The sequence below is a fragment of the Filobasidium floriforme genome (assembly GCF_021052385.1).
Source record: "Filobasidium floriforme strain CBS 6241 chromosome Unknown HD553scaffold_2, whole genome shotgun sequence".
Classification (NCBI taxonomy): domain Eukaryota; kingdom Fungi; phylum Basidiomycota; class Tremellomycetes; order Filobasidiales; family Filobasidiaceae; genus Filobasidium; species Filobasidium floriforme.
In genome coordinates, this window is record NW_025763623.1 from 288,339 (window position 1) to 306,275 (window position 17,937).

Here is a 17,937-nt window from a genome sequence, read left to right on the forward strand (position 1 = left end):
CCCCATTTCGCGTCCTCGACGCGCAATTTGAGAGGGCCCAGCCATGCCAGAGAGCGTCTGTCTCTCGATCAGCCCAGGTCTTCTCATTCCTGGACATCGAGCTGCTCATCCATCCTGAGCGTTCATTTCCTGACCACATACCACAATCTTCCACTGCATTTCGTAACGACCTCGTCCTCTCTATCATCTTCATCTTCTGAATCATGCAATCTCGTTGACGGTAGGACGAAGACGGACCTCTCTCGCTCGTACGGCTCTCGAACAAAAGAGACGAGCCTCGCGGATCAGGATCAGGCGACGAGCTTCTCAGGACGTGCTTTGTTAGTACCTACAGCGGACCATGAGACTGCCAACATGAGCGCTGAGAAATCTCTTTTACTTCGCTCTAGATTCTTTGCTCAGAACACTTACAGACCGGATCGACATTCACGACCTTCATCATCGCTTCCTTGACTTCTCACCATGGCTGCTGTACGTCATCTCGCGACTTTCCCAGAGGTGGCTTGTCGTCTTTCGATCGCGATCACTGAACATATCGACCTCTTCTTCTCCTCTTCTACCATCGATGTTGCTCTAACATCTACCCTTCCTTTACACCACCATCGCTACCTTCTCTCATCCTTTGCATATGCGCCATACCATTCGGACTCGCACGTAGACCCGTCGGACACGAGCTGTACCGGCACGCAACACGCTCACTGATGAGAATGCGCCTACCACTCGATCACGTTCCGGGGTCAGCACCGTCGGTGCGAAACCTGGTGTCTCTACAGCAGGAAATGTTCCGGTGAAACCGACCATGAACAGGACGACATCGACGGCATCGACCGTCCTGGGGAGAAAGGCTGCGGTGTCGACGACGACAGGCAAGGTGGAAGGAAAGCAGGCTGCAGCGGGGACGAGTCGGGTGGTAGCAGGATCAAAACAGGAAGGCGTGACGAGGAACCGAGCGGCATTAGGTGAATTGACAAACAAGGACGCTACCAATGTGACGACTGCGAGTGACAAGCCTAAAGCGGGGGCGAGCAAGACGACCTCGGCCGTCACCGGTCGACCTATCATCGCACGGAGAGTGACCCGGAACAGTCTAGCCGCTGCTGACAAGCCTGCCGAGGCCGTCGCTGAGCCTACCGCTGGACCGAGCCGATCGACCATCACCTCGACCGCTCGAGCTCGACCTCTTGCCCGAACCCGTCCGTCTACCAAAAACGTCAAGGAGGAAGTGGCAGCGCCTACCGTCACCAAGCGTGAACCTCTGGCAGGCAAGGCCACCTCGTCCACCATCAACAACGCTCGAGCCGGTATCAAACGGACCTTGACGGCCACCACGGTCGTCCAGGCTCCTCCCCAACCCGCTCCTGTCCGTCTGGAACGACAACCCAGCGTGAAGCGGGAGATTGAAGAGGAACATGACGATGAGAAACCGATCCAACCGTCTTCCAAACGGATCCGAACGTCGAGCCCGGTCAAGCGGGACGATGCCGAGGTGGAACGCCTCGAACCCGAACACGAGCGCGCGATAGCCGAGGTGGACGAGACTGCACATGTGGAAGATGTCAAACCCGCCGTTGTCGCTCGTGAAGCTGGGGTGGATGCGTTGGAGGATGAGCAGCCTTACGAGTTGGAAGATGATCCGATCGGGATGTCGGGCGGGAGGTTGGGTGATATAGTGCAAGATATCGATGCCGATGATGCCGACGATCCGACCATGGTCGTCGAGTATGTGCAGGATATTTTCAACTACATGAAGGAGCTCGAGGTGAGTTGTCCGCGTCATGACCGATTGTGTGACGTTCGCCCTTGCTGATCACGTTCGACCTTGTGTCATTCCGCGCCGCCTTGCAGTACAGCTGCATGCCCAACGTCGAGTACATGGATCAGCAACCTCATCTCAAATGGGAGATGAGGGGTCTCCTCACCGACTGGCTGATCGAGGTGCATCACAAGTTCCGTCTCCTCCCCGAGACCCTCTTCCTCACCGTCAACCTCGTCGACCGATTCCTCTCGGCCCGAGTCGTCTCGCTCGCCAAACTCCAACTCGTCGGTCTCACCTGTCTCTTCATCGCGGCCAAGTACGAAGAGGTCATCTGCCCGACCGTCTCCAACTTCTTGTTCATGGCCGATGGGGGTTATACGGATGAAGAGATCCTCTCGGCCGAGAAATACGTCTTGACCACGCTCGAATTCGACCTGAGCTACCCCAACCCGATGCACTTTTTGAGGAGGGTGTCCAAGGCCGAGGGGTACGATATCCAGACGAGGACGTTGGCCAAATATCTGATGGAAATGTCGTGCGTCGATCATCGGTTCTTGAGTTACCCCCCGAGTCTGCTCGCCGCTGCCGGTGTGTGGATGGCTAGGCTCGTCTTGGATCGTCCGGAATGGGTAAGTCGGCGGTCGCTAGGTTTGCATGTTAGCGGAGTCGTATAGCTGACGTGCCCACCATCCTCCGTTCTCAGGACGCCACCCTCACCCACTACTCGAGCTATACCGAGGAAGAAATCCTTCCCGTCGCTCAGCTCATGCTCAACTACACCCTCGACCGAAACTTCCCTGCCAACGACTCGTTCTACCGCAAATACTCGTCCCGAAAGTACATGAAGGCCGCCGTCTTTGTGCGCGACTGGGCGGTGAGATCGTGGCCCAGGCAGGCTGCGGGGGCGAAAAGGACGGGGAACGAATTGGCACAGGTCATCCTTGAACGCGAACGACTGCTGGCAGAGGGGGATATCGTAGCCCCAGACTATTAATCTCGCCCTCGGCGCCTCGACATCATCATCTCGGATCGAGGAACTCCCTTTCGATACCGATGCCGAACCCCCTTCAATCCTTCTCACCAACAATTATGCGAGTCACACCCATCATCATCGTCACGTCGGCCGCCATCCATGGTCCTTTCACTAAACTCGATCTGGCTCGACCATCTGGCCACCATCGAGCCGCTCGTCTCGCTCGCATCGCTTCCCAACCATACACTCTACACATGATTCTCGCCAGGCGCCGGCCCCCATGTCATCTGATCTCTTTTTAATCGGGTCGAGCCTCCTGGTCCACCTTTGTTGTCTGTGGGTACTGTATTTAATCACTATAGTGGACGTCCATAAAAGACTGGACCTATGTACAATCTGGGATTATCGTCACGAAGTCCCCCTCCATGTCAAAACGATGTCATGATCATGATGAACGATGGTGCTTGCAGACTGGCAAGCTGGTAAGCAGTCGGCGAACTGTTCAGAACTAGTAGCATGATGCCAGGATCACGTGACAAGATGATGACGTAAGACGATGAGCACGACTACACAGCCAACTGCATGAGATTTACTGCGCACTCTTGATCCAGGTTGTTCAGCCCCAGTTCTATCTACACTAGACACTCTGCTGATATGACCAGCCATTCTATTACAGGCTGCGATCTAGATTCCTGCCTGCTGATATACCGCGACGAGAGCAGGAGGCCGCCTACTGCAGCGATCGATTAAAGGCGTCTCGGAAGACGCTGAAACGATGCAGATATCGAGGTGCATGAGTGATACTATCGACAACTCGATATGGACGACATGATTGCCAGTCCTTCAGCCAAGGCGAAACTGATACTTCAGAGCAACATCTCAGGAGATCGCCCGACATCATCAGACCAGAATCTCGCAATGTCGTATGCCATAGAGACACCGACCTCGCAACTCTGGTTGTCTTCCCGGAGGGATCCATCCGATGCAGCCAGATATACTGCCCCCGGGGAAGACAGGATCCTCTCGTACACAAATCTCAAGCTAGCCCTGAGCCTGGTCCCGCTCCTATGGAGCAGATTTGCCCTGCTCTTCTGGCAAGGCGGACATCGAACCCGACTGCTCGCCTTTGCCCTATCCAAAATCCTCAAGGGGTTCCTCCCGGCTGCCAAGATCTGGGCCTCGTCGGCCTTGTTGGACGAAGTCCAGGCAAGCTTTGGAGCAAGCAAGGATGAAGATGTCGACCAGGGCAAGATCATCCGGCTTGCAATATCATCACTCGTCATCTCGGCGGGCAACTCGATCCTGGATTTCCTGTCCACGAACAACAATGTCATTGTCAAGCATCACGTTGATCACCAGGTCGAGAGGCTGTACATGTCGTCCCAGCTCTCGCTAGACATCCCCACCTTGTCGGACCCAACCGTATCGGCTCTCATCTACGAGGCAGGATGCTTCGCAGGATTTGAGAGCAGGACCTCGAGGCCTGGTATGGGCAGCTCGATGACGGGCCGGATGAGAAGCAGACCCGGCGCGTTCTTGACCCTCTCTCAGTTGCTGAACTCGGTCACCCTGTCCGTCGAAGTTGTCACCGCCAGCGCCTTGCTCTTCCGTACCCTCAGTACCGCACTCGAACAAATGCAGACCCAGACGCACGAGAAAGACCGGGACGCCGTGTCGCTCCTATTTGGAATCTCTACCAAATCCGTCATCCTCCTCGTCCTCTGTTTCCTGCCCTCCGTATTATCCCTGAGTGGTACGCTCTTCTCCCTGTCCGTGCCTCTCAAACCTAAAGGCAAGCTGGCCGCCCCAGGTAAACTGAAGAACAACCCCGGGATCTCCGAATCCGAATCTCACGCGCGCAGGGAGACGGGCTACGAAGTCCAGCACATGAAGGTTCTGGGCAAGAACGGGAAGTACAAGCAAGAAGTCGTGCTCTTTGGCCTGAAAGAGTGGATCTTGACGAAATGGGAAGGACTTGTCAACTTGCAGATGGAGACCGAGATGGCCCATCGGGGGAGGTTGGGGTGGATGTTGGTCAGCTTTAGGGTCTCAGAGGAGGCGGTACAGACGGCGTTCCTCGTATGTTTTTGCGCTGGACTTGGCGACATCTGCTCTGTGTTGCTGGAATCAAGTATACTGATTATGACCTCTTTATAGGCACTCTTGGCTTTGCGGAGTTTCGGTACATCGATCTCGCTCGGGTCTATCCGTCTGTACCAGTCCACCGCCAGCTCCCTACTCGGCTCCCTCCGCAGTCTCACGCGAAGCCTGCAACAATCGGTCCAATCGCTGTTCTACATGGCTGCCTTTTTCGAGGCTATCGACATGACTGCGATTCTCGAAGAAAAGGGTAGAAGGGCCTTGAAGGTCTCGTCGGGCAACGTCGTAGATTACGAGACGACCCGTCTACCCGGAGGCATGCGGATCGAGGCGAGAAATCTCGGGTTCACTTATCCTGGTCAGCAGGAGCCGGTGCTGAGGGATATCAACCTCGTCGTCGAGCCTGGTTCGACGGTAGCGATCGTCGGGTTGAACGGTGGCGGTGAGTACACGAACGGTCAGGTCGAAAGGAAGATGAGCGAGTCTGACCCACCACGCTCTGCATCATAGGCAAAACCACGCTGGTCAAGGTCCTGATGGGTTTATACGACCACACGGGCGACCTGCTCATCAACGGACACCCTGCCGAGGCTTTCCCGTCCAAGCAGTTACACGCGCGTACGACCTGTTGTTTTCAGGATCACGGCAAGTATCAGTTGACATTGCAGGAAAATATCGGGATAGGCAATGTGGACATGATCGACTCTCGGGTCGATATCGACCGCGCCATCGTGAAAGGCGGAGCCGAGTCGGTCAGGGATAGGGTCGGTCTCGGTGGCAAGCTCGACGACGTCGGAGTTCCCAAAGTCTTGAACGAGACGGTGACGAAAGACGTGCGGAAGGCGCATGATGCAGACACACGTCCCTCTGACGACAAGCCGGGGTCGTCGGCTGGTCTGCGTTTTCGCGGACGTGGAAAGGGTTCGACAGCGAGTTCGGACGTGGGAAAGGATACGCCACCGTCGTCGGCTTCTCAACGCACGTCGCTGTCTGGAGGTCAGTGGCAGCGAGTGGCTCTGGCTCGAGCGTTCCTGAGGGCGGACGATGCGGACCTGGTAGTCTTTGAGTGAGGCTCAATTGTGCTCGATCAAGTTATACATACCAGCCTGACTGACCGATCGTCTCGCAGCGAACCGTCAGCTTCGCTGGATCCTCAAGCGGAGCAGGCCCTTTTCAAGCGGGTCCACGCTCTGTCTTCGGGAGAAGATGGTAAACGGACGACCACCATCTTCATCTCACATCGTATTCAGACGGTCAGACGGGCGGACAAGATTGTAGTTGTTGAGAATGGGGTGAGCACTGGTATTGAGAGGCACGTTCCCATCGGTTTGATGTTGACTGATCACGAGTGACCTGAACAGACGATCATCGAGAGCGGGCCTCACGATGCGCTCATGGCGATGAAAGGGCGCTATGCGGAATTCTTCAACTTGCAGCGAGAGGGTTTCGACTGAGGAGATGGTTCCGGTTGTATTACGCGCAGGTCGACAGGTTTACAGTACAGTACAAGATTATTCGCCGTGAAGCGCGTCGGTGGCGCGGGTTACCGTCGACAGGTCAGCCCAGAAGCCTTTGAGTTTAAAAAGGATCCATTCAGATGACATAGCCTGGGCTATACCTCCACTTGAAACGCGATCCCGTACCTCCAGCCGGTGACTATGGTGTGTGACCTAAGCAACTGCGAATGACCGTCGTCATACGCGAGATCACGTGCGATGGCATGATCGATGATGATTTCTGGAATAAAGAAGGACGCCGGACGCTCCCCAAATAGGCCTAGCCCGACCGATAAGCCGAGTGTACCAGGCGCTCGATAAAGCAAGCTATACTGTTCGAGCATAGTGCACTAGACAGACGGCCAAAGCAAGAGACCTCGGACCTGCCAACTTGATACTTCTCGAGCGACTGGAGAGATGGAGGAAGACACTCTCCCCAAGTCTTCGGACAATACGGGTGGAAGGAAGTGGGATCGAAATCTTCCGGCGGTGCTCAATACTGAGCGTGACAAGTTCTCGGTGGTGGCAACTAGCTTGGAGCAGAGCAAAGATAGACTACCAGGAATGAGAGTCCAAATGAAACAATCACGTCGCGATGCTGGAAAGGTTCAGGAAGGAGGGAAAGATTCACAAAAACACGTATATAGCCTTGCTTGCAAAGCAGAAAGGCCCTCCCACCCTTGTCGCGTACATGGCGGGGACGGAACCTGGAAAGGACAGACGACTTCTGAAAGGATTCCGTGAAGGGTTTGAGAATGAGTCTGAGCGATTCGAAGAAAAGACCGAGCTGAAGATTCCTGATCATGAAAGGATTGTCGATGCTTGTGGCCTGACCTGTGACTGGGAAAATTGGCACGAGCGTATGTGGAGGCTCTTCCATGGCATCTATCAAAACTTCTCGAACCAGTCCTAGCAGAAGCAGGCGATCCCAAAGTCGAAAGCGAAGGTACAACGATCTGGGATTTAGCCTCACTAGACAAAAACCCATTTCCGGCTGTACTTGTATCCTTACTCTCATATGCTGCAGCGCTGTCCATAGGGAAAGACGTGACCAGGAACCTGTTGTGCGATCTTGAATCTACCAAACCCCCCTTGGAACACGGTCGGAACCGTAAACTCAATCTGATAGGAACATCGAGCAATCGCAGAAGGTTCCGCGCATCGAAAGGTTTCACGGGCGATTATCGTGGTCGGTATAGTACGCGATACACACCAGGAATCCCCGCTCTGGTTTGCATCCATTACGTGTCGTGTACTCGACCTTGACAGACTGTGTTGCAATGGTGAGATTCATATTAATGTGGCTCATCATCGGCTGCAAGGCCGAAGAATTAGCTGTGGTATCGCATACAATGAGGACTGCCAAGCCATGCGCGCGCTCGAAGCGCGAACCATGGTTAGACCTTGTCGCGTCTACTAAAGCGGTATCGACCGTCCTATCAGATGCGGGACATGTGTTGAGGATCAAGCGACTCCAAGGCTTTGACTGAGGATCCGCGGAAGCACCTAGTGTGCATACACAGCGTGTCGTTGCCAAGCGAGAAGGCGCCGCAGGCGCCACGCACGCGAAGCGTGCGGATTTTCGGGCTGGGTGATCGATCGAGTGCTCGATACCACTCGAGAACGAGCTAAACATCAAGGTCCCGCTGGTCTAGGGGTTATGACCTCCCGTATCGGCCGGATCGCTCCAAGGCGCTGAGCAGTGCGGATTTTCGGGCTGGGTGATCGATCGAGTGCTCGATACCACTCGAGAACGAGCTAAACATCAAGGTCCCGCTGGTCTAGGGGTTATGACCTCCCGTATCGGCCGGATCGCTCCAAGGCGCTGAGCAGTGCGGATTTTCGGGCTGGGTGATCGATCGAGTGCTCGATACCACTCGAGAACGAGCTAAACATCAAGGTCCCGCTGGTCTAGGGGTTATGACCTCCCGTATCGGCCGGATCGCTCCAAGGCGCTGAGCAGTGCGGATTTTCGGGCTGGGTGATCGATCGAGTGCTCGATACCACTCGAGAACGAGCTAAACATCAACGTCCCGCTGGTCTAGGGGTTATGATCCTCCCTTAGGGTGCAAGGCCTCAGTTGGGAGGGGTGCTGTGTTCGAGTCACAGGTGGGACCGTCCTTTTTGCCCAGGTCAGCTTTTTGGCTCGACAACCCTCATCTTACCTAAATCGTGTATCCCTTGCTTGGGCATCCCTAGATTAGTCCGGGAGGGTCATCAGACCGCCTATAACACCTGTATATCTCCGATACTCATATCAACGCCGCAGAATGCAGTGTCGCATTGTTTCATTAGTCGACGCGCAAGTCCCAGCTGTGACTCGAACACAGCACCCCTCGCGCGCGCGCGCCCATTTGAGGCAGTGACTTCGAGCCGCCGTTCACGCCACTGTACCCGTTGCAGATAGTACGGATGTTCATAGAGTAGTATATGAAGCTGTGTGATAATGTATTGCCAATTGACACCACAAGTCAGCTTCGCGGTCCGATCTCAGGCGCTCGCCGGTGTGCTGTGTTCGTGTCACAGATGGGACCGCTACGCGCTTTGGCAGGATAACGTCAACGATGTCCCCAATCCATTTACTCGCTTGTATAAATCTCGAGCAAGGATCGTGCTTCAACTAGGCCCTGACTCAAAGGCTCGGGGTGGCGACATGTACAGCACCGTTCGATCTGGAGTCAAGGCATTTCCGTACCCACAGCGGCTTCGATGGACGTCCGACATTGATCAACGACATGCAGATGTGCCCTGGCACGATACGTCTCTGGATCCTCGACGCACTCCCCGTAACAGACTTCAGGGAACTACAGCAGTTGCTACTGCACCTTATTACCCCTTCTCCCCACCCCATCTTTCAGTTAACGGGTCGAAAGTGGGAGAGGATAGATTACCACGACAGAAAGGCCATCAGAACCGGCGCGTCATCGATCCGCTCACCTTCCTGCTACACATGTTTCTTCGGAAACATGTCGTGGCTACATGGGAGCACGTCACATATATTGATTCGTTGAGGTTGTGACGACGACTTCAGTGGAACACCTCGTCGACATCATATCGAAGGGCCACGCAAGTCCGTCACCGAAATCCTGCTTCTGGTTGATCACCAGACAACGTCAAAACAACTTGAAGTGATCGAGTCACAGATGTAGGAACCCCCTTGAGCATAGCCACACACAGGCCAGTCCAATCTGACTTTCACGTCAGATGCGCTTCGTCGCATCGCTCGGGATCGTTGCCCGAATCGACGCGGAGGGGTTCCGCACGGGTTGATTTGTACCGCATACAGTCAGCGTGCTGAACGGCGGTCCCAGCATCGGGTCGGCCAGGTGTTCGTTCGCACACATAGTCAGGCCACTCGCTTGGTAATGCATCTGACAAGTGCAAGGAGCACCAGGGTCCAGGATGCGGGTCAACCCCTGTCTGTCGAGGTGCGGCGCCTCCGCGGCCTCGCGCTAAAGGAAAGTCATATCACCGGAGAACGACCGAAGATCCGAAGATGAAAGTCCACTGGCGTCCCCAGCTCCAACTTGCAACTTGTAAACGGTCAAACGAGAGTTTCGACCCTCGTACTCGCTGTATAAAGCTACAGCTAGAGTCTCCGGAGAATAACCTGTAGCCTGTACTGGCCGAGACTTGATTTCGCCTTCCATAACAACCTGCCGACAACATGGACATCACGACTGCGACCTACCCCCCTCAAAAACGGACCCCGAGCACGGTCCCGTCTCGACCTGAATCCAAGAACGGCTCCGCTATCGAGCTCGCCCATAGGCATGCAGGACAAGGCGAATCGGTCAGGTCTGACGATCAGGCTCAGGTCGAAGTCACACCTAGCAAGCTGTCGACCAGCGTGGAGAGACGATACCTGGCCTCGCTCTTCTGGGTCATGATCGTTTGTGGTTGGAACGATGCCTCGAGGTGAGTGATGTGAAATCTACACGAGAGATTTGAGCATTAATTGACGGTGTCCTTCGTGACGGCTTCTAGCGGACCCCTAATCCCTCGCATGCAAGAGAATTTTCACATCGGCTATACCATCGTCTCGCTCATCTTTGTTAGCATCTGCGTCGGTGAGTCCGGCTCGTGATACACCGACACTTGATGATCTGGAAGGGATCCGCTGATACAGATTCTCAATCCAGGCTTCTTCATTGCGGCCGGTCTGAACGTATGGCTCGAGGATAGATTCGGGTTCGGCAAGGCAAGTCGGAATTCCCTTCCGTGACCCGGTTGAAAAAGTCTTACCCACGATGCCACCCGCAGGTCCTCCTGATTGGCACTGCAGCCCAGGTAGGCCCCAACGCTCATTCTAGATCAAGAGATCGATCAAGAGGCCCTGATCGATTCGCTTTTACGCCCCCTAGATGACAGCCTACACGCTCATGGCGACCCCTATCCCCTTTCCGGCCTTTTGCGTCGCCTTTGTGATCGCCGGGTTTGGCTCTGGGACTGTGCTGAGCTTGGCCGCGGCGTTCATTATGAAGCTGCCGACAAGACAGAACCTCAAGATGTGCTTGTTTCAGGCTTTCTACGGTACGCTCCGGCCGCACCAAGCCGCAGCGCTGATTCTGCGCTGAACGAGACGTTGTCGATTCCATCACATGTTCCCGCTCGGCAGGAGTGGGAGCCCTGGTCGCCCCGCTGATCGCGACTCAGTTCACGAGCATGACGACGCAGTGGAGATTCTACTATCTCGTCTCGCTCGGTCTCGCCACGACGTCGTTTGCCATCATCAGCATCGTCTTCAGGGGAAAACACGAAAACGACCTGCTTCCCGACCTGGTCGAGGTCGGGTCTGTGAATGAGGGGCTACCTTCCGCTGCTACGCCTAATGCCAACGCCGAGACGTTGAAGAAGATGAACCAGATCATGCGCGTCAAGGCGGTCCATATGTTGGCGATATGGTCCTTCATCTATGTCGGACTCGAGGTGAATCCAGGATCCATTTCTGACTCCTGGCTGTCGTGCTTATTCGGAATCGCGTGCTCGCTTTCCAGGTCACTATCGGCGGGTATGTACGAACGATGCCGCACAGACCTGACAGTCAAGCTAATTCTCAAAGACCGCAGGTGGATCGTCACTTTTATCCAAGAATTGCGGATCGACTCTTCGAACGAGTCTGCATATCATTCGGCAGGCTACGTTTCCACCGGTGAGGTTTGGCGGCATTTATCCGCGTCACCTTGGGAACTGATTCATTATTGCATTGCGAAAAAGGGTTCTGGGCGGGACTTACTATTGTAAGCATCGATACCTGACGCGCCACCAGACTCAATCGGATTAGCTAACGTCATTTCTTGATCGTTCGACACGACAGGGACGACTTGCGTTCATCTGGGTCAACAATAAGGTAAATCAGATATCTGCTCTTCAGGTTGCGGTCAGGTTACTAATCGTCTCGCTGGCGCTGACAACTAGCTCGGAGAGAGGCGGGTCGTCTTTGGCTACACGCTCATCGCGCTCGGGCTCGAATTCATCGTCTGGTTCGTTCCGGACCTCATTGGAACCGCCGTCTCGGTCTCATTGGTGGGACTATGCCTTGGTAAGCAGACGAATACCGCTGCCGTCTCGCTCGATATAACACCAACATTTCTGACATCTGGGCGGGTCGCATTTGGCAGGACCCATGTTTCCGATCATGCTTTCGGTGGCTAGCAAGTCTATCCCGCGGGCACTTGCAGCTGGGTCAATCTGTTGGATTGAGAGGTGCGTCCCAGAACGTTGGGCACCGAGGAACCATGTACAGATCTAACGACGACACTATAAACCTTTGCAGCCTCGGCCAGGTCGGTAGCGCGATGCTGCCGTTCGCCACTGGTGCCCTTTCTCAGGCATTTGGCATTAGGGTCCTCCAGCCGATCATCGTCAGCCTACTGGGCGGCATGGCCGTGGCATGGGGCGCCGTTCTTTGGTTTACCGCCCTCGACAAGAAGAGATGGACATCGGATTAGTGAACGCGTTGGGTTCACGCTGTCGAACTAGGAGCATGTGATTATTGTTGCAGCTACTGTATCGCCTATCAAACAATATCGAGATGTCATCGCTCGTTGTAAAACATCTGATTCATGCCGTGCTGATCGGCCAGCCCGTAAAACTCTTGCGAGACCGCTCCGTTGCCGAGATCCGGAGGCACACCGTACCCAAAGTCCTGCGGGAAGGTTGCTCAGCGCCGGCTCCGATCTAAATCACGAGTCCCAACTCACATTGCTCGCCGGCAGAGTCATCTGAGCAAGACTCGGTGGAAAAGGGTACGTGGATTGATGGCTTTTGGGTGCATGTCTTGCGCCTGCGGGCATGCCTAGGGTTTGAGTTGCAGCCGCCGAAATTGATGGACCGGTCGGAGCTAGCGTGGGATTTGATGCGCGTTGGTAGACAACTGCGAGTTCATCTGCCCGGTCGAAAGCTTCTTCAAAGCAGAGGCCGTATTGTCGGAGGCCGGCGATGCACGACATGCACTCGATCCGGCCGGCTTCGGCTAGATAGACGCCGCTTCGATAGAGGGCGGGAAACAGTACATTGCTGTGGGAACCCGAGTGCAGATCAAGAAATCAGTTCGAGACCCTTGTACAATCGCCAGGTCACTCACGGATCGAGTCGAAGGTAGCTGTTCTGAGTCAGGACCCCTGCCAACGCAGATATCCGTAGCGCTCCGTGCAAGGCTTCGTGCTCAATCCTGGCCTTGATGTCTTCGGCTTCGTCTCTTAACAGCGGAGCTTCTCCGGTGCGCTTCAATTCTTTGATTCCACACTTCTTTATGGCACCGGCGAGACATGTCCAGTGGATGTGATAGTCGGCATCCTCGGTGCCTAGAGTGATGATACACGGGTGAGCTTGTACCCGGCACCACCTTGCAGTTTCAAGCGCTTACATGCTGTCACGGCGGCGATAAAGTTCCACGTCTCAGGCCAGACGGTCGGTACCCCGACCCTTGTGAGATATTCGTCCCTCCAATTCGTCAACAGTTGTACCGTCTGCTTTATCTTGTTCAATGGAATACCCTGTGTCTCGTTGCCCGGTTGCCACAGATACGTCGCCATGCTGCGTGACACCCGGCACAAGCCCGTGTTCGAATCGCTCCAGAGCTATGAGCGAGTGATCAGTCAGTCTAAGTCCCCTTCGACAAACGAATGCCGGTCGCGGGACGCGGAATTCTTACCAGGAACTGCGAGAGGAGATAAAGCATAAGTAGGGGATTCCAAAACAAATGCTAAGGCCGGACGTCTGACTCACATCCTCCAGCCTAGACATCGGATTGAGGCTGCTTTCCGAAGCCGCACTCCACGCTTGCTGTGGCTCGACATCCCAATCCCCTTCGAGCCTGGAGAGAAGTAATGCCTCGCGTGTCAATGGTCGCTCAAACGACCGCAGCCATCACACACAACCTACAGCTGCGGCTTGTACCCGTAGAAAGCGGCAGAGGCTCCATCGGCCCAGCACGTCATCCAGAACGTGAACGCGACGGACGCTCTCCGTTTCGATTCCATCGACTGCAAGACCTCTCGTTTGTGATAGCGTAAATTGACCAAGTGGGTGCAAGCGACCTTGCCCCACATTCCGACATAGTCTGCGACGATGACTATCAGCACTGTTACCCGTCGATCCAGCTCGTGATACTTACCATTCGGTACATTGATGTTCCCTGCGTGATCATACCCAGTCAGCTATCGAGAGGCTCCCGAGTGTGGAACAAGCCCAACTCACCTCCCTCAAGCACATTGAGCATCAGACAAGCCTGCACGTTCTCCAAACTGGGTACCCGGTATACCTTGCAGATTTCTGCCACCGATTGAGCCCTGACAGCGACCATCTGTATCAATCGACTCCGCTTTCGCTCCCCCTGCAACCCGACAGAACATTCTTCCCGATCCTTGGCGATAATGCCGTGTTCCGAGAACTTGGCGCCCCATGCGAGTACACAGGCGAGGATGGGCCAGAACGGTGGACCGTCCGGTCCATCCGGGTCGTGGAAACGTCGTCGAAAGAGGCTCGGGTCGAGCAGAGGCAGGCGGATGTGCACGATCTGAAAGTAGGTCTCGACGAGATCGCTCGCGAGGCTAGCGTCAGAGTGTCACGAGCATCAGCAAGCGGTCCGTATGATCTGCGCGTTCAGCGTGACCGCTATGCTCACTCTCTTCTGGCTTCGTCCGAATTCAACTTCAAGTGCGCCTTACTCGGCCGATCCCAGAAAGTTGGCGAATAAGGCATCCCATCTGTCATCTCTGTCCGAGTCGGATCCCTCCACTTGCCCGTAAGACCGACGACCGGATGAGGGGAAAACAGGTAGGCGAGTAGCGAGGTGAGTCTGTCTGTCTGAGATGCTTTGGAAAAATCGTCCGAGGTAAGCCCAAGTTCGGGTGCTTGCGAGTAAGAGAGGGTCTGATCGGACGGGCTAAGGGCGGAGACGTGAGCATGCAAAATCCTGGCGATTTCGAAAATAAACAAACTAACCTAGGTTTCCGCCGTTTTACACGCTTCTTGTCGGTCCCGTCTCCATCCTCGTCCACCTGGCTTTTGCTCCCTTCGCCGGCCATGCCGCCGTTCGATATGGACGCAGAGCCACATCCTGAACCAGAGGCGACGGGGAGATCGTCCGAGCTGGCCCTCCCTGATTCGCCACCACCAGATCCTCCGTTGCCGTTCGCGCTGCTACTGGCGACATTTGAAGTGCTATTGGTTCCACTTCCGGTTGTCTTCCTCCGCGAAGACGAGAGGGAGGTAACATAGTGTGATCTACAACGAGAAGCATGTCAACCGGCTGCTTTAATCCTGCTAAGGGGATAGAAGCAGAGTTTGCTTGAAAAAACGACTCACGTGCAAGGCGTCTTTTTCGCTCGACAATGGTCGCACTGAATAAGCATAGCAAGATTAGCGGGACGTTGATCATACAGGATGCAGGTGTTCGAAGAGAGCAGAAGGGAGGAGGGTAAGAGAGACAAGTAACGATGACTTACGCGTTCCGATCCTGGCTGCCGCACGCATTTGACCTTTCTACTCCGACATCCATCGCCTAGCATGTCCGGCACCCAGCACGAGTCCAACGTAGGTACCACAAGATGATGTCGTTGGCGACGAACAATCAGAGCAAGGAGCGATAAAGAAGGAAAAAAGCACAATCAGCCCACATCCTCCACACCCAGATTTTCCGACAACTACCCAGACCCGGGAGCTTACAGGCGATATTCTGTTTCCTCTGTGCGGCGTTCAAGACGTGTTGAGCGAAACTCGTGCCCGCTTCCATCGTAGAGAGTGGAACCTGATGAGCCGTTGATGGGACCGTAGCCGTAGCTAGGGCCGAATTCGGAGTACCGGATGTAACTACGGCTGATGTCGAGGCCTGAGTAGGAGTAAGGGACCGGAAGAGAGGAGACGTAGGGGAATGAGATTGTGACTGAGATTGTATTTGCGGTTGGCTTTGAGCGCCGTCAGATGGGCTAGCCATCGGTATATCCATCGGATTCGCTTTAGTTGTTGCCTCCAACGAGCCCGACAGTGACGGCCCGAAAGAAGGACCAGCGAGCGCGGACGTGGTCGTCACTGGGGAGCCTTTATTCCCGTTTGAGAGGTGTGATTCCGAGCCAGGGTTTTGGTTCTGCATAGGCGTGCGCGAATGCGGGTACGGGTGTTGATGCTGGTATTGACTGATAGGGCGCAGCGGGATGTAGACGTAACTCGTCCAAACTAAGATCTTGATACAATGGATCCTGTTGGTATGCTGAGTCTTGTCGTCTCGTCCTATGTCGTCAGGAACTCTCTTATTCGGCTTCGCACCAGGATTGCTCGACCTTTCCAGTCTCGGGCTCTCGTATTCTAACACTATCTCTTCCTGCCTGGGCTCGATTCGTTCCGTTTTTGTCAAAGTATCGATGGCAAGAGATCCCAAGTCTATGTAGATCGACGGGAGCTCTAGACGATATCGTTATCGCTACTTCCAGGTACGTAAGACAAATTCGTTCGATCGTTGTCTTCTGCCTCTTCCAGCCGTTCTTTCTTCCTGTTCCTTTGCTTCAGATCCCGGTATTTCGGTACCCGGTCAGATCCTCCTGACCGCGAGTTCAAGATGAGAACGTCACTGACGTCAACAAGAAGAACAAGAGTCTGGTCGATCGGTCCACGCTCAAGCTCGAGCTCGATCCCGTCTGAGATGGAATTCCGGATGATCCCGGTCGAGGCGACGTTGCCGGGTAGACCAGTCGACTTGGAACGTCCCCTGATCGTCCGTCTGCTGACTGGGTAGTCAGAAACGCTATCCCTGACGAAGAGCCAGAGCGGCGATACGACGATGCGATGTTGCTGTTGTTGTCGATGGCGGATGTTCGGATGGGGGGATGAACCTATTTTATTTACCCAACCTCTCCCTGTTTCTCTCCGTTGAATTTCCCGCGTCACACAGAGAGACAGACTACTCTCGTACTATCCGAACGCCCGCCCGCGTGGTATGACGGGGTGAATGACACAAGTGTGCTGACGGAGTCAAGGTAGGTAGGTCTTGAGACCGCTGGATATCTCGATAAAGGTTCTGGCGAGGCAATTGGGTAGGTTCAAAGTGGCAGTTGCTGGTGAACGACGATCTATCGATACGTGATGATGTAGGTCGCAGCCCTGAGTGGCCAAGAACCCCGAGCGAAATTAGCGAACTGATCCCGGAAGCCGGCTACCGAAGAGGGGGGTCACCGCAAGTCTACAACAACGTCGTTATCGTTCGCCTCCCACTCGGATGGACTGTACTTCACTGGTAACTGCTTAGCAAACTAGCAGCTAGCAAGGCAACTACACAGGTTCGAATTGGCCGAGCGACGAGAGCAAGAGACGTGTCCTCGCCCTGACCTGGTCGCTTCGTCTCGCGCCCCTGATAGATGATCGGCGCTTTCAACTCGCAATTTCGTCAGAGATCAGAGATCACGAGACCGACTCCCGACTCTTCCGACTGCGAAACTCGACGAAACACGGTTGTTTCTTCGTTCCTGTTCGGGTCGGACGGATGAGGGATGAGTGCGAGCACGCACACAGAACCGATTCGCACCTTTGAGCATGAGCGGCGGGCCCGCCAAGGTGGTTTGAAGCGAAAGCGGAGGCTGGATGAACCAAAACCCCACTGACCGGCGCGCGGGCGGGGACTGATTCCAGCGCGACATTCGGTTTCGAACACTCTCCTCGAGAATATCAGAAGCGCAACAACTGACATGAAGCATGGAGCAACGCAGAGCAATCGTGCAGCAAAAGTAGAGTATATGTAGCAGACAGCGAGGAATTTGGGCAATGAATGCGATTACTGGATATGTACTGGGCATTATGGACCGTTTCGAACATTGCCATTTAAGGGGACGCCAGCCAGACAGTCCCTTCTCTTCTCCCTTGTCTCGTTTCCTTCGTTCCTTCACATGTTGTACCCTCTTACACAGTACACTCCTGCATATTGTGGCGTTTGACATGCGCCTTCGGTCCCGCTCGAGCCCAGGGAAGCATACGGAAATGGGTCTAAATAGGATCGTGAGAGCATGGACCTGGACTCATAGAGTGGCCGAGAAATGCACCGCATCGATATCGCAAACCCTAATCGATATCAAGTTCGAAAGTGCTCGACCGTGGTGGATCACCAGAGGTGTCGTGATCAC

General features: G+C 54.8%; 5 protein-coding genes and 1 non-coding gene across 6 annotated transcripts; 5 read left to right on the forward strand and 1 right to left on the reverse strand.

Annotated features, from left to right (window-relative positions):
• The first annotated feature begins 297 nt into the window (after window positions 1–297).
• On the forward strand, window positions 298–2,880 carry HD553DRAFT_93166 (g2/mitotic-specific cyclin cdc13). The gene is made up of 5 exons (XM_046184604.1): window positions 298–320; window positions 390–471; window positions 659–1,759; window positions 1,846–2,385; window positions 2,460–2,880. Exons 2-5 carry the CDS (start codon window positions 463–465, stop codon window positions 2,748–2,750), a joined length of 1,941 nt encoding a protein of 646 aa, XP_046039512.1. The 5' UTR covers window positions 298–320; window positions 390–462; the 3' UTR covers window positions 2,751–2,880.
• Window positions 2,881–3,647: 767 nt separating this feature from the next.
• HD553DRAFT_338790 (uncharacterized protein) lies at window positions 3,648–6,283 on the forward strand (the record flags this gene model as incomplete). Its single annotated transcript, XM_046182373.1, has 5 exons — window positions 3,648–4,808; window positions 4,887–5,271; window positions 5,340–5,895; window positions 5,959–6,121; window positions 6,191–6,283. The coding sequence occupies 5 exons, from the start codon at window positions 3,648–3,650 to the stop codon at window positions 6,281–6,283; spliced, it is 2,358 nt and encodes a 785-aa protein (XP_046039513.1).
• Window positions 6,284–6,619: 336 nt separating this feature from the next.
• On the forward strand, window positions 6,620–9,344 carry HD553DRAFT_360093 (uncharacterized protein; the record flags this gene model as incomplete). The annotated part of the gene is made up of 10 exons (XM_046183951.1): window positions 6,620–6,931; window positions 6,990–7,185; window positions 7,365–7,523; window positions 7,595–7,721; window positions 7,836–7,916; window positions 7,981–8,046; window positions 8,111–8,176; window positions 8,241–8,306; window positions 8,371–8,457; window positions 8,852–9,344. Exons 1-10 carry the CDS (start codon window positions 6,743–6,745, stop codon window positions 9,342–9,344), a joined length of 1,530 nt encoding a protein of 509 aa, XP_046039514.1. The 5' UTR covers window positions 6,620–6,742.
• HD553DRAFT_t9 lies at window positions 8,356–8,442 on the forward strand. The gene has a single exon. It is a non-coding gene; the product is annotated as a tRNA-Pro (tRNA).
• A 648-nt stretch (window positions 9,345–9,992) lies between the features above and the next one.
• On the forward strand, window positions 9,993–12,276 carry HD553DRAFT_338791 (MFS general substrate transporter; the record flags this gene model as incomplete). Its single annotated transcript, XM_046182374.1, has 13 exons — window positions 9,993–10,243; window positions 10,313–10,395; window positions 10,468–10,493; window positions 10,589–10,615; window positions 10,690–10,858; window positions 10,944–11,254; window positions 11,323–11,336; window positions 11,395–11,477; window positions 11,543–11,565; window positions 11,643–11,675; window positions 11,744–11,867; window positions 11,947–12,031; window positions 12,102–12,276. 13 exons carry the CDS (start codon window positions 9,993–9,995, stop codon window positions 12,274–12,276), a joined length of 1,404 nt encoding a protein of 467 aa, XP_046039515.1.
• HD553DRAFT_93191 (uncharacterized protein) lies at window positions 12,135–16,151 on the reverse strand. Its single transcript, XM_046184605.1, has 14 exons — window positions 15,497–16,151; window positions 15,277–15,332; window positions 15,137–15,171; window positions 14,774–15,055; window positions 14,454–14,714; window positions 14,027–14,379; window positions 13,944–13,964; window positions 13,712–13,889; window positions 13,556–13,643; window positions 13,482–13,487; window positions 13,194–13,407; window positions 12,912–13,131; window positions 12,529–12,844; window positions 12,135–12,473 (listed from the first exon to the last, which is right to left on the reverse strand). Exons 1-14 carry the CDS (start codon window positions 15,918–15,920, stop codon window positions 12,363–12,365), a joined length of 2,565 nt encoding a protein of 854 aa, XP_046039516.1. The 5' UTR covers window positions 15,921–16,151; the 3' UTR covers window positions 12,135–12,362.
• Between the last annotated feature and the right edge of the window lie 1,786 nt (window positions 16,152–17,937).

Excerpts from the sequence above, each read along its gene's own strand:
- HD553DRAFT_93166 (XM_046184604.1), top strand. Across the intron at positions 1,760-1,845 it reads ACTACATGAAGGAGCTCGAG|TACAGCTGCATGCCCAACGT; the intron begins GTGAGTTGTCCG and ends GCCGCCTTGCAG. Across the intron at positions 2,386-2,459 it reads TCTTGGATCGTCCGGAATGG|GACGCCACCCTCACCCACTA; the intron begins GTAAGTCGGCGG and ends CTCCGTTCTCAG.
- HD553DRAFT_93191 (XM_046184605.1), bottom strand. The coding sequence starts at position 15,920 with ATGCAGAACCAAAACCCTGGCTCGGAATCACACCTCTCAAACGGGAAT. Across the intron at positions 15,333-15,496 it reads GAGGAAACAGAATATCGCCT|GCGATGGATGTCGGAGTAGA; the intron begins GTAAGCTCCCGG and ends CGGACATGCTAG. Across the intron at positions 12,474-12,528 it reads TGACTCTGCCGGCGAGCAAT|GACTTTGGGTACGGTGTGCC; the intron begins GTGAGTTGGGAC and ends ACCTTCCCGCAG.